This window comes from Populus alba, chromosome 7 (assembly GCF_005239225.2).
Source record: "Populus alba chromosome 7, ASM523922v2, whole genome shotgun sequence".
NCBI lineage: Eukaryota > Viridiplantae > Streptophyta > Magnoliopsida > Malpighiales > Salicaceae > Populus > Populus alba.
The window spans coordinates 1109032-1129728 of NC_133290.1; the positions used below are offsets into that span (position 1 = coordinate 1109032).

The following is a 20697-nucleotide window of genomic DNA, read 5'->3' on the forward strand; positions in this document are numbered from 1 at the left end:
ACACACACACACACACTCCTCCTTGCTAATTTGTTTATCTTAAGCTACTTAAGGTGTTTAATGAAACATGACTACGATTGACGACACCTAAACATGGTTTTTACTGGAAAAATATGGAACCATGGCATAGCGCTGGCCAACATCTATTACCTTCTAGAAAAAAAGTCGAAATCTTTGCAAGAGGCACTGCCCTCTAGTCTCTATTACCCTCCTGCCCTTGCACCAAAATATCACTTAATTTCTCTGTAGATTCACAGGAAAAGATGGCAAATAACACAGCAAAAATGTGGTAACCATGAAAGAAAAGGAAAATAAAAATTAGCCAAGCAAACAATATCATTGCGATGTATCTTTCTTATTATTTATGATTATTTATTGAATTAGAAAACTTCCTTTACCACTTGACACTCCCGATTCCACTTTTCTGTATCATTGCTAAAATAGATACCATCTTCCTTGACCGACCACAAGCAAAGATGTTCGCATCTATTCGCGTCTGGAGTCTGCCTGGAATCTGGAGTTGCTGCTTGGAATCTGCCTCTGGTTGCCGATTTAACGATACTTCAAATCCTTCCACAAGGACTCGTTCCACTGACCCTGCTTCTGGAATTTCTTCTGACGTGACTTTGCGGGGAGTTTCTGCTTGCTTCTGCCACGCCTTTGCTGCTCTATAGTAGTCATTTCTTAATATACTAACTTGGTTCTCATCAAATTAATGAACAGGGCACCACCTCTTCGTCTTTTTTATTATGAACTAAACCCATGTCTTCTAAACTAGAACTTGTCATCACGAGTTCTTGATTGGATCTTTCAAAGCTTGATTATGGAAAAATCCCATCATCAACTTTGATATTTAGTATGCGAGAAAACACATCACTTAAACATGTCCTCCTACTTACGAAGCAACGAATAACATCTAATCTTTGCTTTTCAGCAGTGGCTTTGTCAAGGTGACCAAATCTGCTAAAAGAAGAACAAACTTTCTCAAAGAAATTTATATCCCATGCATGGATTTAGACAACATCATCTTTCAAAGCCCTGATCTGAGTAGCTCTAATTAAGGCCTTGGAGATTCGAACCAATCCGAGCAATGATAGAATGATAATAACATATCATCCACTGTGTTGAAAGTAAACAAAACATGGCTGCCCTCTAGTTTCCTAATCCGGTATGAGAGACCATCTACGTCAATGATAAGCTCTTCTATTTTGTCGATATCAATAGGTGAAAAGACTTCTTCCACATCACTTCTTTTCAGCCACTCAGAATCGCGCTGTTAAGATGAAAAAAATAATTGAATTAACGTAATTAGGCTTAATGTATAACAGAGCTCGAGGATGTTGTGTGTGGTACGCAGCTTTCCAGAACTACATGTATTTGAACTCATAGTGTGACTGAGCTTAGAGATACATGACTTTAATCTTTTGAAACATGAATTTTATTTTTAAAATAACATATATAAAACACACACTGATCTATTAATATAATACACATCACTGCACTAAAAAAGATATTCAGTTAACAATCTATTCAGTTAAATAATGTATTTGGCATTATCTAGTCTAAAGATTCAACCAACTAGCCTATGGTTTATTACCTTTGACTGGTAGGACTTTAGATGGTGGAATGGCTAGTTGATGATCATTTGAAAGAAATGGAAGGGAAGATGCAGCTACTTCCTTTATTTATCAATCAGAATTGCTGCAACTCTTAACTAACTGAGTTGTAATAATTCAAAAAAACTTGTTTTGCTTGAATTGTTTTGAGTAAATATCATTTTTTATAAATAAAATTAGATTATTTTGGATTAATTTAGACCAACTTATTTAATCCATAAATTAAATCTTGAATCGGGTCATGTGACGAGTAGATTTAATATATTTATATATTATTGTGTGTAAAATTTAACAAGTAAATTATTTCCATATTGAGCGACTATAATATTTTTTTTCTTATCGCATTTACAAGAATTGCTCAATGTGGGAGCAATGGAATTTGCTATTTTAAATGGAGGGCCAAGAGGTTGCCTACCAGCCATATATAAGACCAAGGAAAGAACTCCGTGGTGATAAATGTGAAGAAGGATCCTTGACGACTTTCTCGACTTTCTGTTTGAAGGAAATTCTTTGACCAGCGGATGCGAATTGTAATCACTCCTCTATGACATCATCTCTTCATATTTATGATTTTTAAAAAAATATTTTTAATTGTAGTTTATAAAAAATAAATATCGATACCTTCAGTTGTATAAATTCATAAAGATTCAACTAACTAGCCTTTGACTTACTGTCTGAATTGCTGTAACGTGTCCGAAGTGTCCAAATCAGAGTTGTTTATCATCTTTCATCATCTAAGAGGTCTGAGAAGGTAGTTTAAAACTTTAACTTATCAATTTTTTTAAAAAAACAACAATTATTTTTTATTTAAATCAGTTTGAGTTTTGATTAGGATCAAATCTTTTCTTGGATAATTTAAAATAACGCATCTTTATATATTAAAATTAAAAGAAATTTAATAAAGCTTTTATTTCATCTGTCCACATTCCAAGCCTCCCCCCCCCCCCCTTTTTTTTTTTTTTGAGATTATAAGTTGTCAACATGCAAGGATATTGTGTGACCACTATATAACTAAGTGAAAGAGAAGAGCGAAGCGACATTGGGAACAGATAAGTAATGGCTGCATCAAAATTAACCTTCAATTTTCTTCTGCTCAATTTCCTTGCCAGCCTTCTCATCCCAGAAATCACCCTCTGTGATCACTCTAGACAGCCAAAAAGACATGTTGCCATGTTCATATTTGGAGATTCAATCTTTGATGCAGGAAACGATAACTATATCAATCTCAGCGTTTCGGATAGAGCAAATTATTGGCCATATGGAGAAACCTTCTTCCACTTTCCTACTGGGAGATTCACCGATGGCCGTCTCATTGTCGACTTCATCGGTAAGTTTTGGAAAAATATAATATGAATCATTTTTCGAAATTGTTGTTAAGTTTTTGGGTTAATTTAATTTTTCTTTTCTAATGGATGATTACATGCAGCAACAGAGATAGGTCAATCGTTCGTCCCCCCATATTTACAACCTGGTATTAATTTCACTAATGGAGTAAATTTCGCAAGTGGTGGAGCTGGTGTCTTTTCTGAAACTGATCCTCAAGTGGTATGTGATTATTAAAAAATTATCTCAACTCAATAATTTAAATTAATAATTTAAAAAATTATGTCAAGTTTTAGGATATTATTTATATTATTCTCTAACACATCCTCTCACATGAAAGCTATTTGGGCTTGAAATTTGCATATGCCTGTATTACTTTATGTTTAATTTTTATCAAATAAATAGGGATGATAAGATTTAAATTTATGACTACTTGATCATCAAAGCTCTAATATAATATCAAATAATTATTTCAATCTAATAACTTCAACTATCGAAAAAAAAATTTCAAGAAATAATTTATATTATTATATAATACTGATATCAAAAAAGTACTTCACGGGACTTGTAGAAATAGCTAAGGTTTATGTACTTCAGTGCTTCAAAATCTTACCATTTCCTCATCCCCAGATTAGTCTTGGCATGCAACTGAGCAACTTCAAGAACGTGGCCAATTCGATGGAGGAGCAGCTTGGGGACAAGGAGGCAAATAAACGGCTGAGCCAAGCAGTCTATGCGACTTGTGTTGGAGGCAATGATTACTCTTATTTTGTTGATAATTACCCTAAAGCTACTCAGCTGGAGCAAGATGAATTTGTGAAGAATTTGGTGGGTAACTTGACAGATTTTGTAAAGGTAATATCAATAAAATTTCTTATAAACAGTAGTGTGTGCTTGTATAAGGAGTTACTAAACCTAGCTTAGTTGATTGACCTATTATTCATTAGTTGATTAAAAACTTGAATCAAGTTAATGAAAATTAACCATGTCAAATCTAACTGATCCGGCAAATCAATTTATCATTACTAGAAAATTGATAAATACAAATAGAAATACCGAGGAAACATTTCCCTCAGTAATTTATTGATGGATTTTACTAGCAGAAATATTCTCTCAGTATATACCGAGAGAATTATAATGAGAAAAAATAATAAAACAAAGCAGAAAAAACGATGATGTGTTTTTTTTACCAACAGAATTACCGATGGATTTTATTCCGTCAGTAAATTGTGAAGTGTGAACACTGTTCATCATGTCAATTACAAAGGGAATCACCAATTGAAAATTCCGTTGGTATTTTCTAGAAAGCTCTGGAACTATTCATTCTCAATTGCATTGTTAATTATTGTTCTTTACAAACAAAATCACCAATGTATTGAAAAGTCGTCGGTGTTATTTGGTGGTTTTCTTAAAAAATTAGATTAATTTAAAATTTAAAATTAAATTAAATTTTATAGCCGGAATTACCGACAGATTGAAAAGTCGTCAGTGATATTTGGAGGTTTCTGAAATGTTTTTATTAAATTAAAAATTTAAATTAAATATTACAGATAGAATCATTTACGGAATGATTAAAAATATTAATATTTAATTATCTGTCGGTAAAATGCCCCAATAAAAAGCCTCGAATCCCTAATTTCACAACATACCCGTCTCCTTTCTTCTTCTTCTTCTTCTTCTTCTATATGTAAAAAACATCAATATCCATTTTTTTTTCTTCTCTTTTCTCCTCAACTACTTCTCTTCTCCTCCATGCTCAAGTATGTCTTCTTCTCTTATCTTCTTTTTTCTTCTCAATTATTTTTAATCTGTATACTTTATGATTTTCTTTTCTCTTCTTAGCTTCACTTGCAACTACATTAAAGTAAGATTTTTTTTTTTTTTTTTCATTATATTTGTTTTTTTATGTTATTTTAAATTGTTTTTGTTTTCTAATAATTGTATGAATGTTGTTGTAGGACTATTTTTTTTTCATATAAGATAAATTTTTAGTTGATTTATTTATAGGATTTTAATTTTTTTTTTTCATATGAAGTTTTTTAGTTGAATTTTTTTTCGTGTTATTTATTTGTTGCAAATTTGTTTGAGTTGATTTTCTTCTTCTTTTTTCCAAGCATTTATAGAGTGTTGATTTATATTAATTTAATTATTTTATAGTTTTGTAAAATAGATTTTTTAAAAAAATATTTTTAAATAATTACCGATGGAATACATACGGTATTTTGGGAAGAGAAATACCAACGGAATAAAGCGGATAATTTTTTTTTGCTCACTTTTCCATTGGTAATATTTTTTTTACCGACGGATAAAAAATTACCGATAATAGATATACCGACAAAGCATTTTCATCAATGATTTCATTGATAAATTCATTATCAACGGAATGATAGTGCAAATACCGATGGAAAAAATCCGTCGTTAAATGTAAAGATTGTGGTAGTGTATAACCTTATTATAGCTTGGTAAAAAATCATTTGATTTTTTTATGTTTTTTTTTTAAATGAATGTTGTTTTAGTTTATTTTTCTTAAAAAAAGAAATCTTATTAAAACAAATCATTTTAGATATATCCTGGTACCTAGGACTTTGCTTGTAGTTGTATACATAAATCAATAAAAAACCTGAAAATATTTCTTTATTCATACACGTGTATTGTGTGTAAAATTTAACAAGTAATTATTTACATATTGAGCAACTTCATTCTATTTTATTTTTCATTGTCGGCATTTGCAGGAATTGTACACTTTTGGAGCAAGGAAATTTGCTATTTTAAATGTAGGGCCAAGAGGTTGCCTACCAGCCATAAGACAAAGCAAAGAACTCCGTGGTGATGAATGTGATGAAGCATCATTGGAGATGATAAAGAAGCATAACAGTGCTGCATCTAAAGCCATCAAGGAATTGGAAAGCAAACTTTCAGGATTCAAATACTCAATTCTAGACTTCTACACCATCCTTTTTGATATGATAAAGGACCCAAAGGCTTACGGTAAGTACATAGATTTTTATAAATATATATATTATGGTTTTAGTGAGGAAGCAAAGCAAGCTACACATTGTCTTCCTCTCTTTATCGTTTGGTAATGCTCAAGTGTTACAATGCCACATCATGAGACACACTAAAAAGCAAACTATGATTTTAAAACAATCTGTATCATCATATTGTAGATGTAAGACAAGTTAATAATTTGGTGTTTCTCTTTTGTTTTCAATCTCGTCTTTGTTGTTCGTGTTGGGAAGGCTTCAAGGAATCAAGATATTCTTGTTGTGGCCATGGAATGTATAACGCAGCACATTGTGGAATAGAGCCATATACACTATGCAAAAATCCAAGTGAATATCTGTTCTTCGATGGATGGCATCCTACTGAGCATGGTTATCGGATTCTAGCTGATCTGTTTTGGAATGGCAAACCAAGTATCGCAGCCCCATTTAACTTAAGACAGCTATTTGATCTCGAATCCACACCCGTCATCATTTCATCAGAAGAATATGAAGTTCCCCGAGATGAATAATTTTCCTTAAATGTATTCTATATATATATATATATATTTGTCAGCAGTGTGTTATTATATAGATCTATTATTAGTGCTTCTGGAATTTCTTCTGACGTGACTTTGCGGGGAGTTTCTGCTTGCTTCTGCCGCGCCTTTGCTGCTCCATAGTAGTCATTTCTTAATCTACTAACTTGGTTCTCATCAAATTAATGAAGAGGGCACCACCTCTTCGTCTTTTTTATTATGAACTAAACGCATGTCTTCTAAACTAGAACCTGTCATCACCAGTTCTTGATTGGATCTTTCAAAGCTTGAAGATGGAAAAATCTCATCATCAACTTTGATATTTAGTATGCGAGAAAACACATCACTTAAACATATCCTCCTACTTACGAAGCAACGAATAACATCTAATCTTTGCTTTTCAGCAATGGCTTTGTCAAGGTGACTAAGTCTGCCAAAAGAAGAACAAACTTTCTCGAAGAAATTTATATCCCATACATGGATAAGGCCACCATCTTTCAAAGCCCTGATCTGAGTAGCTCTAATTAAGGCCTTGGAGATTCGAACCAATCCGAGCAATGATAGAATGATAATAACATATCATCCTCTGTGTTGAAAGTAATCAAAACATGGCAGCCCTCTAGTTTCCTAATCCGGTATGAGAGACCATCTACGTCAATGATAAGCTCTTCTATTTTGTCGATATCCATAGGTGAAAAGATACTTCTTCTACATCACTTCTTTTCAGCCACTCAGAATCGCGCCGTTAAGATGAAAAAAAAATAATTGACTTGTGTGTTTGATCCTTTTCAATTTGCAGTAAAATATAAGGGATTTCACCAAGTTTTCGGATCAATATAATGGATTGAGTTGAATTTGGCAAGCATGTTTTGTGAACAAAAGCGCTCGAGGAGACTCAGACCAGCCATAGTTTTAGAGTGAGAAAAGTGTGCAAAAGACTCCAATAACCCTAAAAACAAAAGCATTTGTTTTAAAATCCAAGAATATTTTGGTAATCTCATTGTGCTCAAGAAAAGAAAAAACCGAAAAATTCCATCCCCCAAAGTAAACCGAAATTCTGCTTCCAAGGTATTTAGAACTTTACATTTAGCACTCAATAAAGAAAAAGACATACATACCCCTCACCAATTTTACAATACCAAATATTTCCCGTGTAAAAGTCTAAAAATACCCCTAAAACTAGCCTTTATGTTTCTCTTTTCGAAGGATAATTTAGTAAATTTATTGTGTTAACCTACAGGGAATTGTGAGAAAGACTACAAAATAAACACTAACTTCTTTTAATATTTTTTTTTTATATATATAATTCATGGTATTTTTAAATGCTCATTGCCCTAAATAAAAAATTTTACATGTTTAGCATAGTTAGTCTTTATCAATTTAATATATTAACGTCTCAAGTATCCAATATCTCAGTCTCAATATTTAAAAACTTAACTTCCTAGTACTTATACATATAATTTTTAAGATTACAAAACAATAATCTAACCATGACCGGGAGGGTGTTAAAAAAACTAGTTGATGCTCCTTGGCGTTAAGAAGGCCATGATCATCATCAACGAACCATGTGAACCCACAAGACTGATTCATGTTTGTTAATCATGATTAGGCTTTTATACTGGAACCCAAACCAAAGCTAAGCGGTGGTGACTGGAATTTTAAAGGGGAAGTTCTCGAACAGAAGACACCCACAGAAAAATTTCCTTACAAACATGAAGTCTTCCAACAATAATCATCAAAATTAGAGACAAAAATAGATTTGGAAACAAAAGAAAAATGGAAAGCTGCTATACATGAAGAAGGCTACTCATCAAAATATACAGGTAAAATTCCCACACAAGGTTAAATTTCCAGAGACACCACCACCTATTTCAAACCGGTTCAAGCCCTTGACTAATCTCTTCAGTAGAACAATGCACTGAAAATAAAAAATGAAAAAATGGGCACCAGCAACTCCAACTCACCACCACGATTGCCTGCGTCAAAACATTGATATGGATATGTCAGAAAAGAAGGGGAAATGGAAAGAAAAAGCTGCTGCTGTTCAAGAACAAGCGTTGTCACATTTGAAGCTAATATCTTTATGATGAATAATCTTATATTATGGCTGGCTAACTAATATGTGATCCACCAATCAGCATGCTATTACAAATGCCTATGAATTGCATAGGGCAATGGTACACACCAGGGTTTTTGATCTGTGATGTTGGCAAGGCAGGCAAGGACATCTCTGCAAAATTAAGTGGGAGCCATTAAAACAAGAACTAAAGAACAAACTGCATGTGTGTGTGTAAATATTTCAGATGAAATGTTAAATTGTTCAGGATCTTTTAGAAATATGAACAGCAGCTAATATCTGGTTCTTTCTTGAGTAGTTGAACATTTACCTGGGGCACAAAGAGACAAGGTTGAAATGGAGGATGATGAAGGCCATGGAGCTGCAATGTTGTCATTCAAGTCGCATGTAATACTGAACCCTGTTGAATTGTCCAATATAACATCGGGAGGCAAGCTACGAAGTAGACACCCTATAATTGAATGGAAAAGAAAATTCAATAAACAATAGTAATAATTATTATAACAATAAAGAGATACCAATCTGATTTCTTTCCAGGCTGCAAAAGAGAGAAGTTTCTTTACAAGCTCTAAGAGGCACTTTCTTTTTGCAGTCAGATGAACAAAACCTTATTATCTTTCTCAAACAAATTGGAAAATAACACACCTATCTTTTCCCTGGGCCTTAGTAAGATATCACCTCACAGCGCAAGATAACCGATGTTCTTTTACTTACATATGCTACTTGGCAACAAAAGCATTTTCATCATACATCCTAAATACACAAATAAAACCAAGACTACCAGGAAGCCAACTGCCAGGTTCGGGTGGGAGATTTTCATGTGATATAGAAAGCATGCCCTACAACCTTTTTACACTTTCAGCACTGGACATCCATATGTTTCCAAGAACTCTTACTGTAACCTCCAAATATAATATCAGCATATAAGCTATATTGCACAGAGAGAGAGAGAGAGAGAGAGAGAGAGAGCAAACCTTGTTGGCTGTACGCTGCTTTGTGTCCACCAACACATAAATCCACACACACACACACACACGCAAAAGTATACATATCAGATGGAATAGAAGATGAAATGAAGTGAAAAGTTTACAGGAATGATAATGAACTGAGAAAATAAACCTTGGATGCTAAAATCTTTCAAGTCAATGTCACAAAGCTCATACACATTTGTCATGACCCCACCTTGTCGTAGCTTGGACCCCAAAACTGTTGCACAAATTATGGCCTGTTTGTTTGTAATTAACATTTGATTTTGTATCCCAGCCATGTATGTATTTAATGAGCTACAGCAGGAGGGACTGGGAGCTGCTACATTTCGACATGCTTTAATAACTTCTAGAGGCCGTGTGAAATTCAAAGGGCAAACTGCACATGAACATTGACTCATCAGAAGTGCAATAATTCAAAGAATCAGTAAAACACTTGCAACATATCCTTCTTGAGTTCCACCAATTTATGATAAATCTATGTGACACTGAAATGTGTGCAGGTAAAGAAAGCAAATTAATAAGATCAATTAAGCTTGTGAACAACTATAGAGCAACACAGCTACCATGATTCTATCCCAAAAACATGATTACCCTTAATTCAAATACTTTGCATGATACCCTGAAGCTCTAAGTCTCATTTTACCACTCCTGCATAAAAGTTGAAAACTTTGGCTTTATTTCATGGTCTAAGTTAGTGTGATTAATTGAAACCAACACAGGGCATCTAGATAGATTCAGAAGCAGCATCATTTGACAAACAGATGAAACCTAATGATATAGACTCATAGCATATTGCCCACACTTTTGTCCTCTCTTCAGATTAGCATTATTCTATCATGAAAAGTTCCAAAACATGGGCGAACCTCAAAGAAGATGCGATATGTGCACAGGAAATTTATTAATGTAGCATTGGCAATACATTTATGAAATTCAGTCCAGCAAAAAAATGGGAAAGAATTCATAAAAAAAGGAAAAATGATAATTACTGTACCCTTGTTAACTTTGCAGGCAGATACTGTCCGGAATGCAGCATTTGCAGCATCTGCTGATAGTTTCCTAGAGAGATATGAATACAACACCCCTTTACAATCACTAAGGGGATCATTACGATTATGCTCAGTCACTAACTCTTCATTATCATTGATTGTCAATTGTGTCCTAGACATCTCAAGAGCAGCTTCAGTGATTGCAGATTGGCAAATTGGTCTGCAGCACTCTTTGAGAGGATCGACAGTACTGCAGGCTTCCAGTAATTTGCTTGTATTTACTATTTTCTCAAAGTTGACAACATCCTTCACTGGACACAACCCACCAGTAAGATTTAATGATTTAACAGAGCATAGTGTAGGTATAGTTTTATTGGCCCCTCTGCTGGCTAGTATACTAATGATATCTGAAAAACAATCATCAGCAACTGCATTCTGCAAAACCAACTTATCAGAGTTGACACTGTAATAACCCTGGAAGATGTGGAGCAAACTGCCAAGCTGCGGACAGCATATTACATTTCCTACAAGAGCTGCCAAGGGTTGAGAGCAATCAGATGCTGTTTTGTCTATGATATTTGACAAAGCGGTGAAATTTACAGGGCATTTGCCAGTTAAATTTGGCTTGTACGTGGTGGGAAAAGTTGGGTACATAGGAGCCAAAGATTCATCAGGATAAGGGTTACGTGGGAAGATGGCAGGTGATATTTCAATAGGACCAAAAACTCCAAAATTTGGTGGAGTTGCTAGCTCAGATGTAGAAGAAACATGATTGGGCTCAAGAAGGGTCTGCAATGCCACAGCAACTTGGAAACTGGATAACCAAACAATAAATAACAAGAACTGATGGCCTAGTGAGCCTGCAACCAAACATCAGGCAGTTATCAGCATCTACACACTCGTCTTTCACTGTAGTAAAGAAATATGCAGAATACATCGTTTGCTCATAATGGCTTACCCTTTAGACAACAAATAGTCTGGAAACAGTCCATATTTCCACTAGCCTTCTGGCACCATTGAATTTTGGAAAAAGGAAACCCTACAGCACTAAATAATAACCCTGAACTTGCTCACATTGATGCAGCAAGCCAGAATACCTGTACAAAGTACAAAATTCAACAACATAAATCAAATTAAAGCCAGATAATTAAGACTAGGCAAAAAAAAAAAAGCACTCCACACATTACCACTGCATATAAAGGAACAGATGAGCTTGATACATGTTTTATTTCATATGTTGAGTGTCACTTGACTCTACAAAAATTTAGAAACATGCCAAGCTACTCCAACCCTGCTAAATTATGATAATTATTAGCTTACTAAGAAAACCTAAAGCTTCTAAGCTGCACAATTAAAAAATTCCCTTATTTGCTTGGTTCAATTCCAAAGAACTGATCATATACTTCAACCCACAAATTTTTTACATCTAATTAACATTTATCCTCACCATTCTAACTACTAGGTTTATTATACATGGAATCAAACTTAATCTACGCTACTGGTTCCAATACATACTATATTTTCAATCATTTGACACAAGTGAGCAAAATTATCTAGCTACTTCAGCTAAACAACCTTTCTTTTTAGCTATACTTTCACTCTCGAAACTTACATTCCCAAATCAAGTTAATATAAAACCTATTGTCTATTTATTCAACAATACCATCTGGTTTAAGTTGCCAAAAAAAAAGATTTAGCTAAACAGTTTCACCACCACAACTAAGTGAACCTTTGCTAAAACAAATGCAAGTTTAAAGCTAAAATTTCAATTTCCATTTTCCAAATAAGAAAATGTTAGCTAAAATGAAAAAGCTTAACAACCCACAAGTTATATTATCCTAAAATATTAGAACATCCCATCAAGCTGGAAAAATAACAATAAGGATAGGAAGAGAAAGAACTCAAGACTCAACAAACTTAACAAAAAAAAAAAACACACACAAACCAAGCTAAAAACACTCCTATAAAGCTCAACTAAGCAAAATCCAAGACACCAACTTGCATTTTCTCATAAACCAAACACAAAGTTCACAATTTTACGAAAATAAACTACAAAATAAAAGTGACCCACCATAACATGTTGAATCCATGTAACCAACTCAAGTGTTTCAAGCCCCCCGAAAAAAAAAAAAAAAAAAAAAACGAAAAAACAAAAAAACGAAAAAAAATCAAATATTTTTCAGTGTTGGATCTACTTGGGCTAAAAGGGAGAGATCTTTGCTTATGAGAAACCCTAAATCAGACTTTTTTTCTTCTTTTTCTAGCTCACTCAAGTAGAAAACCCTCTCTGTGATTGTAACTGTGGTTGTTGGTGGTGGATAAAGAACAGCCTAAAAAGCTTTTACCTTTTTTAGACTCTCTACCCGACCCGAATTTGTCCTTTTTACCCGGGTCAAGTTAGCTCTTCTCGGTTTTTGCTTAACCAGGGTCCAGAATCTTTTAGGGAAGACCCAAACAAGTCCTCCAACTATGGACTTTGTCTCGGTTGAGTCGATAAATAACTTTTTCTCTCAATTGAATTCCCAAAATATATCCATACATTCCCTATTAAGTTTTTTAGAAAAAAAAACATTAATCTAATTATAAAATCATAGTTTTCAAACTCAATCTAGTCAATAAGTTAATTTGAGAAATTTAACAATTCAAGTTATAATTAAACTGAAAAATCATTTACCTGATTAAAATATAATTAATTTAGTTATTGTTAAGACATTACAAATAAAAAATAATATATTTTTTTAATTTTTAATCAAATCTTGACAAGTCATATTTTAATTCGAGTTTAACAACTATAATAAAAGGCCTTATAAAAAAACATTTTGGATGAAGTGCATGATCTAATATGGATGCAAAGACTCAATTGAGAGTTTCTAAAACTTGATAGACTTGATTGAGGTAAGAAGATTATTTGGGACCTTAATTGAGACTACTTATATAGTTGGGGGACTTTCTTATGCTTGCCAATTTTTCCTTGACACTCTAAACGGTGCGTTTTGAACGTGGGGTTTTAGGGATTTGGTTTTTCTCTTCTCTCTCTTTCAAAAAAAAAGCTCACTCCCTTCTCATCTCGCTGTCACCAAACTGAGGCCAGGGTAATGAATCTCTCTCTCTCTTATTTTTCTCCTGGCTTTTGTATCTGGGTTTGGCTTAATTTATGGATTCATGTATGTTTTTACTCATTTGAATGCCTATTTAGTGATTTTAAGCAGTGAAAATGGACTTCTATGGATGCTGAAGATAGGATTTTTTGCTTTTGTTCAAGGTTTCGTCGGTTTTTGTATCCGGTTTTAGATAATTTATAATTTTTTTATGGTTTAGATGTCATTCGTTGATTTTAAGTGCTGAAATGGACTTCCATGGATGATAAAGATTGGATTTATTATTATTATTATTATTATTATTATTATTATATGCTTGTCAAGGGTCTCTTTGTTTTTGTATCTAGGTTTAGCTTAACTTACAAATTTATCTCTGTTTTGGATGCGAGTAATTGATTTTAGGTGGTGAATTTACTTAAATGGATTCTGAAGATGGAAGTTTCTTTTTATACAGGGTCTGTTTTGAGTACAACAACTATGCACAGTATTCACCGGATTATATCTCGACTTTCTTCTACTGCATTAAGCACAAGTGCTAATGCTGCAAGATTTCTAAGAGAACAAACAAGACCCACTTTTGGAAATGACAAAAGGGTTGCGTTGGTAAATGGGATTGGAGCTTATCAAGATATTGGGTCCAGGTTCTTCTCAGCGAAGTCAGGAGGAAGTGAGGGTGGAGATGATTGGGATAGTGCAGTTGGATCTTTTGGTGGCTCTGAGTCTATTACTGATGGTGATGGCCTTGGTTGGGGCTCAGCTTCATCATGGTCAACTGGATTGACTAAGGACCATTTTGATGGAGTAGAAGTGGTGGGCCAAAGGACTTCTAGTTCTAGTACTCATAGTGGAAAAGATGGTGGAGATGGAATGAAAGATACATCTCAGTATGCGATGGCCTATGATTTGCAAGACACTGAAGATTGGGTAAGAGAATATGAGTCTGAGAATAAAAGGAGTGCAGCTTTTGTGGCTGGATGGAATAAGAGGATTGACGAACTTAAAGTGTTGATGGATCAAATAAAGGAGCCTGGTTTAAGAGGGTCTTACTTGAAGGACTCAGAAAAGGCAGAGATGTATCGGTTGCATAAGGAGAATCCTGAAGTTTACACTGTTGAAAAGCTTGCTAAGGATTACAGGATTATGAGGCAAAGGGTGCACGCAATTCTTTGGTTGAAAGAAATTGAGGAGGAAGAGGAAAAGAAGCTTGGCCATCCCTTGGATGATTCTATTGAGCTTTTGCTTGATAACTTCCCAGAGTAGGATATAGATTGTTGAGAATATATCTTTCTGCTTTGAATGTGTGATCTCATTCCATGTTTTGATAAATGATTGCAAGTTTGTGGTTATTATGTGCTTGTGCACATTAATTAACTCAGGTTTTGCATTTAGTCACTTTATGGGGAACCTGTAATAACTCACTGTCTTAAACTCAAGCTTCGAATTTGCACTTAATAAAGAACTAAACTATAGAATGCTAGAAAGCATACCTTTACAAAACACCCACCAAAGAAATAGTCAGAGATTATTATTGCTGAATCCTTTTTACATGGTATTGTTTATCATGATTTCACGTGTTGCATGCTAGCTCTTTCTTTCATCAAGCCCAACCCAGCAGGTTTTGGTTCAATTTAAGCTCAGCCTTGTTACTGCTAGATAGATAGCTTGCTCATCTGGCTACAGTGTCTCTGTATTGTACATGTCCATGTAATTATATATATCTGTTTGACCATGTTACATCCACACAAGTTATATCAAGGTCAGCCTATAGCTATGTGATTTGGACTGAATGTATGGAAGCATATCAGATAGCAAACAAACAGGTATCTGCCAAAATAATAGACCTGTATTGCTCATAAAAGTGCAACTACTATTTTGCAGATTTTTCAAATCCCATGACCGAGAATTCCATGTTGCTTCCCTTACCTATAAGCCTGAATTCAAGGTGATGCCAGAGGGCTGGGATGGTACCATCAAAGATATGGATGAAGTCCACTATGAGATATCCAAGAAGGAGGATGAGATTCTTTATCAAGAATTTGTTCTGAGGATGAACTTCAACAAAATGAAAGTAAGTCCTGTGTGCTTCTTGCTTTTAATCAGGAAAAGAAACTAGAACTGCATAAAAAAAATGCCTGTTACTTCTGTTGTTTTAACGTTGCCATGTTTCCTTATCCTGCCCAATTACCAGATAAGATATAGCTATTCCTAGAGACACAATAGTCACAAAATCTTAGCTAAATTTACACATGAAAAGTTAAGGTGTTAACCATCGAAGCTTATATGTTGAACAATTGAAAAGGTAACCACCCTTTTAATATACACACTCACATGCGCGCGCTTGTAATATGAAATTCATTATTTAATAATCAAAAGGTAAGCAAGCTCATTTTTACATGCACACTGAAAATATGTGGAAACAAGATAAAAACAGGACATATCCTGTTATGTTCCCAATACGTCACCAATGCCTACCACACCAAATCCCAAATGCAAGACACATTTTCATAATGACATACATGCAGGGGGGGGGGGGACTCCCAATAAATCCCTTAACATGCACAATAGTCGAGAGAAGCAACTCAAGGGATGAGAACAATCCAAAACACCTCCACGGTGTACCCTCAAAGTGTGAACAACAACTACTTCTTGACACACTCCTCTTGCCAATTTAAACTGAAACCTGCAACCTGTCAAAACACCGAAACTACCTCTACCAATAGCAACCAAACATCTAAACGCCACCTCCAAGGCCTATCCTTAATCTCCATCACCAACTTCAATAGGTTCGCTTCCAAATCTAAGCTGCCCTCATCCAACAAGGGCCACGGAATCTTAGCATGTAGGCCTTTCCAACTTCACTACCACCGCTGTTATAGCTCCTTTCCTAGAAGCATTGAGCACCAAAATCAGACTTGGGATCTAGCCTGATCACCAAATTCACTTAAACCATGCATCTAAGGATGCCAGCAATTGCCCACCCCATAATGGACAGCTCAAGATTCTACTTCCATCACTCTAATACTTGTAACAGCCCCACCACCTACAATATCCACCTTCACCACCACCAACCATCTCAGCCACCAAGGCTATGCACCACAGTCACTAATAGATCTTGCACTGCTATCTTCTTTGATGGTAAAAAGGGGAAGGGAAAAGAGGAGAAAGAGATGAGAGAAGGACAAGGGAGGGTATGATTATATATATATATATATATATATATATATATATATATATGGTAGCATGGTTCTGAAACTGTAATGGAAGTCACACTGACAAGAGCAGGTGGTAACTAAAGTGCATTATGCTATTGGTAAAAGAGTAGTTATCACTTGCAAGGTTTATAGACACACTCCAGATGGTTTTTGTCATTTATTTTTGTTTCGCTGCTGCCTGATCTGTGAGACTAAGGATCTTTAAACTTTGGGTAGTTTGGTCTTGTTGACCAAGCAAATATCAGAGAGAGCTGATTTATATACAGAGAGAGAGAGAGAGAGATTCCTGTACCAAGAGCATGGTAGAAAAGCCACCAAGGACTCCTAAGGGATAGGATGGATTTATTTTCTTTAATGTAATGCTATTTTAACACACCTAAATTAATCAAGGATGCAAATGGCATCAACATTAGCTTTAAGGTTTGGGGCAATCCATTGGTTTTTTTTTCCTTTCCTATACCTGTTCAACACATTAGAAGCACATTATTCAATTTTGTTTTGGAAAATATCTAAAGTTTCATTAAATCCATGCGAATCATCTATATGATATATGGTTTCCCTTTGTGCAGATGGCAGGACAGGTGAAATGCCACAAGTATAGTAGGCGCCGTTCTTCTCAAGGTTGGAACTTCACAGTGGAGAAATTGGGGAAAAAAGGAAAGCGTGGAGGTGGCGGTGGCTGGAAGTTTGTGAGCTTGCCTGATGGGTCCAGCCGGCCACTGAATGACACTGAGAAAATGTATGTCAAACGAGAAACTCCTCGCCGCAGGCGCAGGAGCAGGATTTTTGATTAAGTTAGCTTGTTAGATAGATATTTAAATAGATGTCAAACCCTGCTTTACTTGATCCAGCTTAGCAGATTGTTTTGGGAAATTTTCTGTAGCCAGAGCAGCTAGCTGCTGTTTTACATGTTATTCAGGGTTGGAATCAGGTCTATTTGAAGATGTCCTAATACCTAAGGGCAACTTGGATATTTATTTGCTCAGATGAAGATTTTGTTAGCTACTGCCATTAATTGGGATGTTTTCTTAATGACCTAGTTTCCTTGGACTCTCGCATATTTGAAGCTCTGCTTTCTTTTCACTACGATGTAGTTTGTGTTTAGCCCGCTTTTGTGTTCGCGTTGTCCTTTAAACTAGTACTCTTCAAATTTCAAACTTAAAGTTGAAATGGGACATTCCATTTTATCCATATTTGTATATTTTTTCATTTTATACATCTTTTTATAGGTTAAGGCGTGGTTCCTAATTCTACCAATTTAGGTTGCGCTTGTAGTGCTTGCTAATGGCATGTGCTGAAATATAACAGGAATGTCCTCACCTTAATATTGAATTGCCATTGTTGAAATGTGAAAAAATAAATTTAGAAGAAATAAAATACTAATGCAAAGATCAAAATTTGTAGAAAAGTTAATAAATTTTATTTAGAGAAAGTCGTTACAATGATGCATCTAAACAAAATACTAAGTGAAGTGAGTAGTAACATGTATAAAACCTGCTTGCCCTTATTTCACTAACACGTGGATAGGACAGAATTTACAAATTGCATACTCAATTTTGACTACTACCTGTTCTACTTCTTGTATTCTGGCCTGCACTTGGCATGCACAGCAGGACCTAGTCGACTTCTATCCATGCTTTCTGCTACTGATTTCCTTGCTGCGTTCAGGTAGACAGCTCCTCTGAGTATCCAGTCATCAGCCTCATGGCTGTAGAATTCTTCAAATGGTTCTCGACACAAAGCACATACTTTGTTGCCGTCAGTGGAACTCACCCAATCTTCTTCTTCTTTTTCCTTCCCTACAGGAGCATCAGCTTTTGAAAATCCAGAAACTGCAGCAACTTTTGCACTAGCAGCCAGCCACATATCAACACCAGCAAACCACATACGAGAAATCCGTTGCTTCTGCTTCTGCATCTGGTGCTTAGATATCCTGGCTTTCCGGTTCCTAATCACATGCCAATCCATATGCTCCCTGTGATCTTCTTGGCACTTGAATCTGGTTCCACACGTTGAGCATTGCCTTGGCATGTCAGCATATAAGGATCTAATCGCAGATTCATGCCTCACCTTAAGCTGGTTTGCATCAAACACAACACCACCACTAAAATCGTCTTCCTTTTTCATCAAGGAATTCAAAAGTGAATTTATCAAACCAGAACATTCATTAGCCACAAGTTGGTTACTGGTTTCCTGCAACTTTGGTGCGCAATTGAATTTCCTAGCAGTATTTGGATTATTACTTTGGACTTCATGTTTAGCCAAGGAAATTACTCCATTACCAGCCAAAGAGGTTTGCAAATCAGAATAAACACAGGCTACTTGATCCTGTGAATTAAAAGGCAGATTTATAGCATTCTGATTCACCAAATTAGGCTGCATAACTGGGGGATTTGGAGTGAAACCCCCATTGTTGTTAACTGCATTATTAAAAAAATTAGATTTTGTAAAGAAACCAGAATGCATTGGAGCAGCTAATGACTCTGAATTCGTAGAAATACTTTTAACATCATTCAAAGAATTAGACTGCAGAAAAGAAGGGCTTGTTAACAAACCAGACGACACAAGAGAATTTTGTGACGGTGAATTTAGCAAACAAATATTTTTTACATTACGATTCAACATAGGCTTCACAATGGCAGGATTTGGTATTGAGTACACAGGGCTTCTTAGCGACTTTGAATTATACAAAGCAGGGTTTGGAATGGGAACCCCATTATTAAAGTCTGGCTTGTTGGCTTGAATCTGCTGCAAGGCTGGGAGATTCTGCTTGAAAACCACTCTATCAGCCTCCAAACTCCTTCCTTGAAACTGTTGAGAAACTTGAGGATTTGGCACTGAAACCCCGTCATAAAACCTTTGATTCATGCCTTGAAATTGCTTCGAAACTGTAGAATACGGCCTTGCAAACACAGAATTATTAGCCTCGGGTTTCCAAGCTTGCAAATTTGGGACAAAAACCCCTTTATTTGCCTCTGATCTCTTGGTTTGAAACTCTGATAAATCCTGGGACTTTAGTGTCGAAATCCCATTATAATTCAACCGTGGCTTCTGGTCTTGAACCCTAGCATTGAAACCAGAAACCCCGTTATTAAACTCTACCTTCTTGGCCTCAAATTGTGGTAAAGGTTGAATCTTTGGACCGAAATTGAAAACCCCATTATTGCTATTATAATGATCAACCCTCGGTTTCTTGACTTGAAACCAACGTTGATTACTATGATAATAATCTCCTCCTTGCTGCTGTTGATTCATGTAAATTGTTCTCGATCTCTTATGAGATTCCAGAACTGGATTGTAATGGAGGTCTGTTCCTGTTGTAAATATTGCAGCCATGTTTATTACTTGAATTTGCAATGAATCAACACCAATAACACTAACCAAACAAAGAGGAGCGAACCCTAGACAAGAAGAGCAAAGAGTATACAAGAAGAAACAGGTATACAAAGCGAGGAATGTAGCGGGAGAAGGTGATAGGTTGGTTTTATAGGTAACAGAGGCGGTGGGTTTTGCCGTTCAGCTCAAGGATTACGCGGTGTGGCTGGCTGGCTACGCGTATTATACTAAACGCTTTGACTCCTTTTTTTTTTTTTTTTTTGTCAAGGTCAGTGAAAAAAAAAAAGATATTTATTTTTTACTCGGAATAAACATCCTTGGAGAAGTACATATGCTATCGAGTAAATTTACAAATAATGATAATAATTTAGATTAATTATTTTTATCCAAAATAATAAATTATTAACCTTTTTTACAAGAAATCGACTTGATAGGGTTTGCAATAGACTCAGTCCACAAAAAACAAATCACTAAAAATTCGGGTTAAACTTTAAATTTTGAGTTTTTGGAATTAGTTTATGAGTTGGATTTAACAACTTT

At 35.2% G+C, this 20697-nt stretch overlaps 4 protein-coding genes across 6 annotated transcripts; 2 read left to right on the top strand and 2 right to left on the bottom strand.

Moving 5' to 3' along the window:
- The first annotated feature begins 2609 nt into the window (after positions 1–2609).
- LOC118059535 (GDSL esterase/lipase 4) lies at positions 2610–6637 on the top strand. Of its 2 annotated transcripts, none has more exons than XM_073410626.1 (5): positions 2610–2943; positions 3049–3161; positions 3570–3794; positions 5672–5927; positions 6179–6637. In XM_073410626.1, exons 1-5 carry the CDS (start codon positions 2673–2675, stop codon positions 6451–6453), a joined length of 1140 nt encoding a protein of 379 aa, XP_073266727.1. In that variant the 5' UTR covers positions 2610–2672; the 3' UTR covers positions 6454–6637. The 2 variants fall into 2 exon arrangements, with proteins under 2 accessions (XP_073266727.1, XP_034928309.1); XM_035072418.2 differs by having other exon boundaries at positions 2615–2943; positions 3043–3161; positions 6179–6634.
- A 1492-nt stretch (positions 6638–8129) lies between these two features.
- Positions 8130–12842, bottom strand: LOC118059536 (uncharacterized GPI-anchored protein At1g61900). Of its 2 annotated transcripts, XM_035072419.2 has the most exons (8): positions 12583–12840; positions 11470–11608; positions 10517–11371; positions 9656–9901; positions 9511–9525; positions 8847–8987; positions 8645–8689; positions 8130–8435 (listed from the first exon to the last, which is right to left on the bottom strand). In XM_035072419.2, the coding sequence occupies exons 2-8, from the start codon at positions 11501–11503 to the stop codon at positions 8362–8364; spliced, it is 1410 nt and encodes a 469-aa protein (XP_034928310.1). In that variant the 5' UTR covers positions 11504–11608; positions 12583–12840; the 3' UTR covers positions 8130–8361. The 2 variants fall into 2 exon arrangements, with proteins under 2 accessions (XP_034928310.1, XP_073266393.1); XM_073410292.1 differs by lacking the exon at positions 9511–9525 and having other exon boundaries at positions 12583–12842.
- Positions 12843–13485: 643 nt separating this feature from the next.
- LOC118059538 (protein GAMETE CELL DEFECTIVE 1, mitochondrial) lies at positions 13486–17928 on the top strand. Its single transcript, XM_035072421.2, has 4 exons — positions 13486–13603; positions 14064–14865; positions 15488–15677; positions 17391–17928. The coding sequence occupies exons 2-4, from the start codon at positions 14087–14089 to the stop codon at positions 17613–17615; spliced, it is 1194 nt and encodes a 397-aa protein (XP_034928312.1). The 5' UTR covers positions 13486–13603; positions 14064–14086; the 3' UTR covers positions 17616–17928.
- A 347-nt stretch (positions 17929–18275) lies between these two features.
- LOC118059537 (uncharacterized) lies at positions 18276–20351 on the bottom strand. The gene is made up of 2 exons (XM_035072420.2): positions 19377–20351; positions 18276–19241 (listed from the first exon to the last, which is right to left on the bottom strand). Exons 1-2 carry the CDS (start codon positions 20155–20157, stop codon positions 18394–18396), a joined length of 1629 nt encoding a protein of 542 aa, XP_034928311.1. The 5' UTR covers positions 20158–20351; the 3' UTR covers positions 18276–18393.
- Between the last annotated feature and the right edge of the window lie 346 nt (positions 20352–20697).